The sequence below is a fragment of the Taudactylus pleione genome, unplaced genomic scaffold (assembly GCF_031769625.1).
Source record: "Taudactylus pleione unplaced genomic scaffold, aTauple2 ptg000215l, whole genome shotgun sequence".
NCBI classification, from domain to species: Eukaryota; Metazoa; Chordata; class Amphibia; order Anura; family Myobatrachidae; genus Taudactylus; species Taudactylus pleione.
The window spans coordinates 127523-139275 of record NW_028284617.1 but is presented as its reverse complement, the minus strand read 5'-3'; the positions used below and the strand labels follow the sequence as shown (position 1 = coordinate 139275).

Sequence of the window (11753 nt, the reverse complement as noted above, 5' to 3'; positions counted from 1 at the left end):
TGGTAAACAGCAGATGTTACTACTGTGTTTGTTGGTAAACAGCAAATGTTACTACTGTGATTATTGGTAAACAGCAGATGTTACTACTGTGATTGTTGGTAAACAGCAGGTGTTACTACTGTATTGTTGATAATCAGCAGATGTTACTACTGTATTGTTGTTAATCAGCAGGTGTTATTGCTGTATTGTTGTTAATCAGCAGATGGTACTATTGTGATTGTTGGAAAACAGCAGATGTTACTACTCTGATTGTTGGTAAACAGCAGATGTTACTACTGTATTGTTGATAATCAGCAGATGTTACTACTGTATTGTTGTTAATCAGCAGGTGTTATTGCTGAATTGTTGGTATTCAGCAGATGGTATTGCTGTATTTGATGTTAATCAGCAGGTGAAAATTGCTGTGATGGAACCAGGCAGGATGTTATGCCGATCACTGGTTGTCCATGGTTCTCCACCGGTCACTTACAAACGAGAATCCATGGAACCGGCGCTCCTCCACCTTAGATATTGGTGGCTCCCATGATGCTTGAGGTGGTACCAAGTCATCCAGTTTATGATGTTCACAGGTGGTAACTGGGGTCTAGGAACAGGAGACAAATCAGATCCATCATGTAAACACAAAATAAATACACAGTAATTGGGCTCTTTGTCACTGTGTCATAATGAAAAATAATTAGGTAATGTGCAAACTCTGCTTACTAATATTATGCTATACCTGTATGTTGTGTGATTATATAAGCAATCAGTATATTAATATTAGATAATACTGTAACCTGCACATTAGGTGGCAGATATATTTATAATGGTAACTAGATGCCTCACTGACTTTGGGTTGCTGTATAATTACATTGTAGTTTGGATTTACCCTTCTACAATATCAATGCATGTTGCATGTGAAAGGAAGAATATTGCCATAGGCAAATGCAAGGGTTTTTTTGGTTGCCCCTCTCCAGCCCACACCATGACCACAATAGAAATAGTAAACTAATAGAATTATACTAGTGTTGCATGTTCTTCTCAGTATCAGAAATGGTCAGCACCATCTGTGGATCTTTTAATGTGTCAGCCAGAAATAAATACACCTGTGCACCAACTAGGAGATCTGGAAAACATGCACTAAGGGGTGCACTACTACAGACCATCTATAGGGATCATTAATCAAGTGCACAAGGAAACTAATGTGTACATATATGCCCAGGGCAGTGCTAGGTTCTTCTGCTGCTCGCCTAGACTCCTGGACTTGCTCCAATACTCTGGAATTGTGCCCACATCTGAAATAAAAACATTCAGCTCAGGCAGGATGGCCCTACTGCCACATCTAATGGGTTAACTATGTTTGCTGGCCCTTTATATGTCAGAATTATGACACACACAGTACTTTGGGCCTGATTCACTACCGATCGCATCTGAGATTACTTACGCAATCGACCGATCGTTGCATTCTGCGCATGGAACGCAGTGTGTGAACTGAACACTGCGATCGCAGTGACTATGCAGATCCATTGCAGAGTGATTGATAGAAAGTGGCGTTTGTGGGTGGTCACGCGAGGTGGTTGGCGAAACACAGGCGTGCCAGTGCGTTGGAACGCCGTTGCCTGGGCGTGTAAAAATTATCCACTGCAATGCCGTATGCAGCCTGAGGCCTCATAGCGTGAGCTGAAGTTAGCAATTCCTGAGTAAGGTCAGAGCTTGTGCAAGTGTGCGTGAGGCTGCGATGATACTCAATAGTACAGATGGTTTTGCAGTCGTACTAAACAGTACATATGTATGTGTGTAAGGTAAAGTGGGCGTCCTTATGTTCTGCGATGGCATAGTGATCGCAATGGATTAGCATACTACTATCGCAGTGAGTCTGCGTGCATAATCGCTATTGCATTCGCAGTTACGATCCTTGCTGAATCAGGCCCTTTGTATGACACAGTGTAAGTGCTAATGATGCCCTCTCCATGGACTGGCCACACTCGCTCAAAATCAAGGATTTCTAAACTCCCTCTAGAAATTCTGCATTTGCCACCGATTGCAATAAATTGGCTGAAAGTAACATATACGGCTGATAATAAACATATACTGTCCATGTGTTTACAATTGAATTTCAAAAACATTCTACAAAATATTCTCCACATTCTGCATTTGGCCACAACATTTTTACTGCAGTCATTTAGCCATACTGTGGGCCTGATCCAGCAAGGATGACAAGTAAGAGATTGCATGTACTTGTCCGCTGCGAGAATATGCTAATGAATGTTATCTCAATGCCATCACACAGCCAGCATAGAGATGCCTACTGCTACCGAGTAACATCGGCCCCTCACGCACAATTACAGCAGGGTTGACCTTACTCAGAAATTGCTAACCTCATCGCACGCAGTGTGTGCACAAGCTGTGTATGTCGTTGCAGTGGCTAATTTATGCACGCCCATGAAAATGGACAGACACGCCTGCGTTTCACCAACCACTCCCCCGCCACCATCCCCAAATGCTCACGGCCTGTCACTCACTCTGCGATGGATTCCTATCTGTGAAGGTGAACGCAGTGTGATCGCAATGCTAACTCGTGCAGTGCATGCGCAGTACGCACCATCGGCCGATCTGCATACACTGTTGCAGTTGCGATCTGTAATGAATCAGGCCCATTGTCCCTCTAGATTGGCATTTGTGTGACCATTTGTACTATAACATTCATCTCTCCTGATCACCAGCATTGTCTATGAGATAATAGGACTGTATGATGGAGCACATATTGTGTACATTCCTATATTGTACATATACTTACCGGCGGCATTATGAATGGGGGACATATCCTGCCAGCCTCCAGGTCTTCCCAGTTAATGGCCCAGAAAAACTGATGATCTTTGATGTTAATATATAGTCGCTGCCTTCTTTCTGGGGATTTGCATAGGAACTATCAAAGGAATAAACAGAAAAGTATAGAGTGTTAATGGTAGATAAGCACTAGCTGACCAATGTCATACCTTTTCCTTATGCTACTTTATTCTCAGGATGACATGTATAAAATATTACATTTTGTCTTACAACTACAGCCATGGCCAAAAGTTTTGAGAATGACACACGTATTGGTTTTCACAAAGTCTGCTGCTTCAGTTTTTGCATATACTCCAGAATGTCATGAAGAGTGATCAGATGATTTGCAATTAATTGCAAAGTCCCTCTTTGCCATGACAATGAACTTAAGAGCTGATTCAGAGCCGCTCGCTAGATGTGTATGCAAATTGCGTAGGCAGTGCAATCGCACAGCAATGCATTTGCACGCCCAGTATTTCTTAAGCTGCATACACACACAACGATTTTTTTAATGAACGATTTGAGTAAATGATTTTTTCCCTTGAAAAATGTACTAAAATCGTTTACTAAAGTTGTTCATTTACTAAGTGTCATGAACGATTTTTATGAACTACAAACGATTTTTGCATATTCCCTTAATGAAAATCGTTGAGTTGACAAGTCTGACTGAACGACAAACTACAAACGTGAACGCGCATGAACGATAATCATTCATCGTTTGACTCAGAAAGTGAACGATTTTTGCCATCAATTTTTGTTAAACGATATCGTTTAACGATAATCATTTAAAAAATCGTTGTGTGTGTATGCAGCTTTAGAGAGCGATCACATAGTGTATGCAGACATCCCCCAGCCTGTCTTAAGATCCTCACTTGTGCACATCATGCCCAGGAAGTGTATCCAACCATCGGTACATGACCATACCCTGCCGCAAGCACTGCGAGCACTTCTGTGTAAATACAAGCCAGGTGACGTGTACTATGATGCTGTCTTATAATTATGCACACTACTAAAATGCAGTTGAGATGCTCAGGCATGCCTGTGTTTGCACCTCCACTCCCTTGTTTTTAATGGCCAGCCCCTGTTACCACCTACAAACTGCTTCCCCTGTCACTCACTCTGCTGGGCTGTCTATGCGCAGTGAGCAAACACATTGTGAGCTTTCGCTAAGGTATGCGCACTGCAATGCATACACACTGCATACCATCGGCAGCAGCGAACGTTTGCATCTTAGCAAGTGGGTCTGAATGAGCTCCTTAATCCCAAAAACAAAGGCCCTCATTCAGAGCCGTTCGCTATTTGCGGTCGTTCGTTTAAAAACAAGGGGTGGCTATTCAAATGATCCGTACGCACATTGCAGTCTGTTCACACCTCTAAGTCTGAACGAACGAGCAAAACATACGCTCGTTTATTTGTTAAAAACGCCCCCTGGCCGCACGCATCCTACGTCATGTCCGCTATTTATTAGATTAATCGAGTACATCGACCAGCGTATGAACTGCTCGCTATTCTTGTGGTTGGTGTTTGCTACCACAAATTTGCGAGCAGTTCTGGCTCTAAAATAATCCAGTGACGTGGTCAATGACGCTGCTGTTTTAAATATACACACCCATAAAACGCCCGTTTTGACCTTTAAGCACGCCTGCGTTCGGATCTCCACTCCCCATTTTCAACCACCTTCCCCTGTTACCACCCACATACGCCTCATTCTGTCACTCAAAATAGCAGGCACTCGCTATATAGCGTACAAACGATTTTCGGCCGCACTGACTGGTTCGCGCATGCGTACTAAAAAGCGTACGCATGCGCAGATGTGCAAACATCGCTCGGAACGAGCGTACTGCCGCTAACGAGCGGCTCTGAATGAGGGCCAAAATTTCCACAGCATTTCACCCCTGCCACAAAAGGACCAGCTGGCGACATATCAGTGATTCTCTCGTTAACACAGGTGATGCTGATTGAGTTAGAATTAACAGACTGGAAGCTTTAAAAGGAGGGTGGTGCTTGAAATCATTATTCTTCCTCTGTTAACCATGGTTACCTGCAAGGAAACACGTGCAGTCATCATTGCTTTGTACAAAAAGGGCTTCACAGGCAAGGATACTTTTGCTAGTAAGATTGCACCTAAATCAACCATTTATCGGATCATGAAGAACTTCAAGGAGAGAGGTTCAATAGTTGTGAAGAAGGCTTCGGTGTGCCCAAGAAAGTCCAGCATGCACCAGGACCGTCTCCTAAAGTTGATGCAGCGGGATTGGGGCACCAACAGTGCAGAGCTTGCTCAGGAATGGCAGCAGGCAGATGTGAGTGCATATTAACGCACAGTGAGGCGATGACTTTTGAAGGATGGCCTGGTGTCAAGAAGTGCAGCAAAGAAGCCACTTCTCTCTAGAAAAAACATCAGGGACAGACTGATATTCTGCAAAAGGTACAGGGATTGACTGCTGAGGACTGGGGTAAAGTTATTTTCTCTGATGAATCCCCTTTCAGATTGTTTAGGGCATCTGGAAAATCACTTGTCTGGAGAAGGAAAGGTGAGCACTACCTTCAGTCCTGTGTCATGCCAACAGTAAAGCATCCTGAGGCCATTCATGTGTGGGGTTGCTTCTCAGCCAAGGGAGTGGGCTCACTCACAATTTTGCCTAAGAGCACAGCCATGAATAAAGAATGGTACCAAAACATCCTCCAAGAGCAACTTCTCCCAAGAACAGTTTGGTGTCAAACAATGCCTTTTCCAGCATGATGGAGCACCTTGCCATAAGGCAAAAGTGATAACTAAGTGGCTAGGGGAACAGGTCCATGGCCAGGAAACTCCCCAGCAGAGCTGTAACTAGACTTTTTGGTGCCCTGAGCCAGAAAGGACATTAGCACCCCCCATTTTTCAAATAGGGACATAACGCACCCAAAAAAAGGGGAAAGGCCTCATGGGAAAGGACCAGGGAAGAGATGGGGTAGGCCAGAAAATGCTTGGATGAAATAAGAGGAAGCTAGAAGTGAGAATGATAATAAACAGAAAATTAACAGGCCTGAACATTGCCGCTTGTCCTGCGGAGCCCTAGTTACAGCCCTGCTCCCCAGACCTTAATCCCATTGAGAACTTTTGGTCAATCCTCAAGAGGCGGGTGGACAAACAAAAACCCACAAATTCTGACAAACTCCAAGCATTGATTAGGCAAGAATGGGCGGCCATCAGTCAGTATGTGGCCCAGAAGTTGATTGACAGCATGCCAGGGCGAATTGCAGAGGTCTTGAAAAAGAAGGGTCAGCACTGCAAATATTGACTCATTGCATAAATAAACTTAATGTAATTGCCAATAAAAGCCTGACACTTATGAAATGCTTGTAATTTTACTTCAGTATACCATAGTAACATCTGACAAAAACACAGAAGCAGCAAACTTTGTGAAAACCAATACTTGTGTCATTCAAAACATTTGGCCATGGCTGTACATTTGCTGGGAGTGTATTCATTAGTATTAATGTATGTTCTCAGACCTGTGCCTTATTTCCCCTGTGACAGTATAATCTCCTGACCCTGTGATAAGCCTGTATACTGCATACTCACTCGCTTTAGGATGTTACTGATGCCAGGACTGAGTTCCTTTGGGTAGACTGGGTTATCATTGAGGACAGATTTTATAACCTCAACAGACTCTTCACCACAGTAAAAGGGTTGGTCTCCTGTGGCCATCTCAAATACCATGACACCCAAGGAAAAAATGTCTGCCATGGCATCATACGGCTTCTTTCTAAGCATCTGTAAAAACATGATGGAGAAACAGATGATTAGTACATTGTCCAACCTGGCAGGAGGCACCGGGTTATGCTGACAGCTCTCCTTTTTGTGCATAATGAAACATCTGATGGAAGGAAGAATATCAATGAACATATACAGGCAATTACACAGACAGCATTCAGCTGAGGGTTTATATGAGGGAAATCAATTACTAAATTAAAATAACTGTTATGATAAATAATGACCGTGTATATTATACTAGAGAGCCAAAGCAAACACCGAGACAAATGAGGCAATCACAGCAATAAATATGGAGAAAGTGCAATGGTTACTGTTATATAGAAATATGATCATGTACATAAAGCTGTGGTGCCCAGTAGAGTAGTCAGCAGTTGGTATACATGGAGCTGCAGCGTGATGCTGGCACATTAGTGGGTGGAGAGACTTGGCAGCATTACTCGTCAGTGGAATCTTCTGTGAATGATGGAAGACAGAAGACACAAGTGACGGGGAAGCTACTGATACTTTCAGCCGCTTATGTCACAGGAAGCGCTGGATAAGCTGCAGCGTGCAGAAGTACACCTGGGGGACTGCAGAGGAAGGACAGCTTGGCCATCTTTTTGGAAGCTATTTAAATATGGAAGTGGGAACATCAAGAGGGGTGAGAGCTCCCTGACTGAATGTACCACAAGGTCATAAGACTCATTTGGGGAATGAATACCCTGTGGAAGCCATTCATACACTGTACTGCTTACTATATATTGTTACTGAATCATTCCTGGTATAGGCTTTTACTCTTTGGTAAAAGGTTTTTATTAATGTAAACTCACTCATCTACTAAGCTCTCACCCACACCTCTCCTCCCTACATCTCCAGCCTCATCTCCTCACATGCTTCCTCCCACCCTCATCTCTCTGCTAATCTCCCTGATCACCACTTCCCACTCTCACAGTCAGGACTTCTCCTGGGCCTCTCCTAACCTCTGGAACTCCCTCCCTCACTCCATTAGTCTTTCACCTGCTTCCCAGACTTTACATGTATTGTTTTCATTCTACCCTACTACCCTCCCTACTACCTCTATAGTCTCTGTCCCCTCTCTACTTTACCCTCTGCCCCCTATTGTGTCCACCCATATCCCCTATAGATCATAAGATCGTGAGAGCAGGGCCCTCTTCCCTTTTTTCATCTCTACATAATTATGCTAAGTGAACATTGCAATGCTTGGGTCTATTCATAAATAACAATGTTCCCACACCATGTTGCCGCATATCACAGTGATATGCAATATGACATCTTATATAGGAAGAAGCAGTGATAGCCTCTTTCTCTGGCCAAAAACTCCACTTCACTGCCTAATAATTACACCCCTATGTGACTATGGGCCTAATACAGAGGTGAATGCAGTGCAGCGATTTTTTTCCACATACTGTGATTGATTAGTAACGATGGGGGGAGGTAACGGGTGTGAAGATACAAAAACACAGGCATGTCACCACCGTATTCTGGGCCCCTCCTAGTCAGTCTCTGCGCATTTGTTTGCAGATGGACTGGGCCCGGCCTCTTAGTTGAGACGGACATTATGAGACACCGTAGGGTTGCTCAGAAGTTCAATTCTGGGACCGATGTTGGGGCTATTGTATGTAAGCGGCGGGTCCGAGACGCCAGCCGGTGGGCATCTCTGTACACAAGACAGCGGCTGAGTCATTAACATATTTTCACAAGTCCGCTGCATCTGAAATCTCAGTTACAGTACGAATGCAACAGCTGCCACCTCTGCATCAGCCCCTATGTAACATTGCTTACTTGGATATATTAGTCTGTACTTATATAATTTTGTGTCACTTCTCTTCCTCTTGAAAATATTCTTCTGGACTATAACCTGATTCAGAGATGGACCCTAATCGTGCTGCAAATGTGTACACAGCGACTGTGCAAGAATATGCAAATGTCACAGTCACCTAGATTTGTATTGAGCCGCCCACCGGTGACTTCACAAATCCAAGTGACTGTACAAAGACCCAGCATTAGTCATAGATCAGTCGATTATAGGAGTCCTGAGTAACCCTATTGTCACACAGAGTGTCCACGGCAACTGAGAACCATTTTTCTGCGTACGGGATCACAGACAGCGACATGTACCCAAAATGGTCACCAAATGCCTCCCCCTTTACTCCCCCCAAATGTTCCCGGCCTGTCAATCACACTGCAAGAAAATAGTCGCTCAGACAGCTGGCGGTAATGGAACTTGATACATGCTCAGATTCCGATAATTGCTCAATTGCGCAAACATCTGCATTGCGGTCCTGATTCAAAGTAATATGCAAACCCGATGGTATGTGTACTATTGCGATGTTAGAAAACTGGTGCATGAGCAGGATCTGTACTACACAGGCGCCAGTCTCTACTGCAAGATCTCTCACAGTTCCCCAAAGCTAGAGCCTAATTCACAGGCTGCGGCCATTTGGGGGTGGGGAGTGGGTGGAGCTAGCCTCCATGTCTTGTCCCATTATTGTAAGAGTGTTGAGGCCAGGGTCTGCGTCTTCCAACACAAACTTCCTGGCCTCGACTACGCAGCTGCTAGGGGCAATCTGAGTAACCTCAGGGTTACTCAGATTGCAGGTTGTCTTGAAGAACATCTGATGCTGCATCTTAGGGCACAGCAATTGTATATGCGATGCTGTCATGAGGCCTCTATGTACACAAGACGCTTCCTGCTGCATTAGTATATCAGCTGTACGGTATTGCACAGCTAATTCCCTGCAGCTGTGCAATACCACACAATGCTGGCTTAGGCCCTGACTCAGACCCTGCGTCCATCCCTGACTCAGACCCAGCGTCCATCCCTGACTCAGACCCTGCGTCCATCCCTGACTCAGACCCTGCATCCATCCCTGACTCAGGCCCTGCGTCCATCCCTGACTAAGACCCTGCATCCATCCCTGACTCAGGCCCTGCGTCCATCCCTGACTCAGACCCTGCATCCATCCCTGACTAAGACCCTGTGTTTAGATATCATTAAGAACCAAGATGTTGTCCGATTAATAGTGAAATGGAGATACAGTATGAGAAGCCTGTAGCCAATTAATCTGTTACTCACCTCAGGGGCCATGTAACCCACCGTCCCAGCAGCTCCTGATATCTTCTGGCCATTGGTGTTTTTAACTGCGAGGCCAAAATCACCAATTTTGGCATGGCCAACAGCATCCAGGAGCACATTCTCTGGTTTGATGTCCCTGTGAGGAGAATGAGTGTAAGTTCTGCCTGTCAGACAGCTACCAGCTGTACAACTTTGTTTGTTACAGAGAAAGATTCCCAGAGACACAATAAGAACCATGTCAGCGACACAGTGGGAAAAAGGGATCAGTGGTGTAAAACATGGTGACTGTAGGGAGGCAATCACTGTGACTGACAGCTGCATAGAGTCACTATGGGGCCTATTTATTAGTTATCAGCTTTTAGACCTAATAAACATAATTTCTTATCTATATCTATAGAGGCAGCCATTGCCGTGCAGACATCCTATGGATCCCTTTCCCAATAACTATCTGAAGATGGTGTTAGCTACTGGGGCCAAGCTCCAGAATACTTCACATTCCAGAGCTTGGTAAAATCGGCATATACAGTATGCAGCCCCCATATAAACCTATAGAAACCTATGGGGGCTGCTTTTGTGATTAAACTGGGGGATTGCAGCAGATATCCCCAATATGTGCTGAGATTCCCTATACATACATTCAGGGGTTACTTAATATTTGCAGGTACCACCTAAAAAATTGTATTTTCAGGGGAAATCTATGATAAATAGGCCCCTATGTATGCGGTTGGATAAAGAGGGAGATAAGAGGGTGTGTGAAGCAGTCACAAGAACCTCGCCCTACATATCATGTAACTCAAGAATGAATGATCCCCCATTTGCAGAAAAGGGCAGCGACACTTCTCTATAGCCTGACCCCCAGCAACATAATAGCTATACTGTAACTGCATATAGGGGGTTACTGTATGTGATCATTAGAAATAATGAGTTACCTATGGATAATGCCCCTTGAGTGGAGGAATTGGAGCCCACAAAGGATTTCTGCTGTTAAAAATCTGATGAGGAAGAAAGAACATAAATATTAATAGCAAATATTTTTAAAGTAAAATGACCAATAATGAGATAGTACATTCCCCCTGATATAGTATCAGAGTATAAGAGTGACACGTGACATATTATTATCACACATGGGGCGGGATGCATGATGCATTGCACTCGCGATGCATTCCACCGGTCATCGCATGCATGCTGGCGTTGGTATAGCTGGTATGCATGACGATCACCGCAAAGGACCGCTCTGTCGGTACGAGCATCCCTTTGCGAAGGAGGGACATTCGGGTCTTTGACCCAGAAGCCCCTCTGGCATGTGCTGTGGAGGATGCTGGGAAGGATTCAATTGGAAACCTCTCTCAGCACTCTGCTGAGAGAAGCCCATGGGCTCCTATTGATAATCCCAACAGGAAGATGTCGTTACCCACCGCGCCCTCCGAGGCTAGGTGCATATGAGAAATGCACATTTTCGACCACATTTCTGCCCTTGATGAATCCCGCCCATGCTCTTTGTATAGCTGAGTAACACAATGGAGCCCCTGTGTCCAGGAGACTCTGTATTATACACAGACCTGTCACCATGGACACCTATAAAGGCCCAGCCTGGATTTGTTAGGCCGCATAGGCCAGGTCCTACTGCAGCCCAGGTGCAGGGATGGAAACACTGATGTTACTATTTGTCATATCAATAATAATAATAATAGTAATAATATACCCACGTTCTTTCTTACCTGCTAGTGGCATCACCTAATGGGGCACTCTTCTCTATTAGCTGGTATAGATCTCCCCCACTCAGGTACTCCATGATGAATATGATGTGTTCCTGTATAGGAATCAGAGAGTATGATATAAGTTACATTATGGACATTACTCTGACACACAGCAGATTATAATCAGTAATACTCAGTCACCACTAGTGATGTGAATGAGCCCAATGTATACGCTGTATACAGCCCATCTTCTGTCTGAGATGGGCCTCTACATATATAATGCCCACAGGACACGGGGTAAGTGATTGAGTCAGTGCTGGACAGTGAGGAGCACGGGATGAAGGATCCCAGATACTACACAAATGTACAGAATTAGGATAATAAACCTCTGTGTCAGAATAATGCGTCATACAATATG

The 11753-nt window shown here is 44.5% G+C and overlaps 1 protein-coding gene across 1 annotated transcript; it reads right to left on the bottom strand.

Annotated features, from left to right (window-relative positions):
- Positions 1-433: 433 nt before the first annotated feature.
- On the bottom strand, positions 434-11430 carry LOC148517502 (protein kinase C theta type-like). The gene is made up of 5 exons (XM_088478574.1): positions 11357-11430; positions 9639-9774; positions 6371-6562; positions 2777-2905; positions 434-583 (listed from the first exon to the last, which is right to left on the bottom strand). The coding sequence occupies exons 1-5, from the start codon at positions 11428-11430 to the stop codon at positions 434-436; spliced, it is 681 nt and encodes a 226-aa protein (XP_088334700.1).
- Positions 11431-11753: the final 323 nt, after the last annotated feature.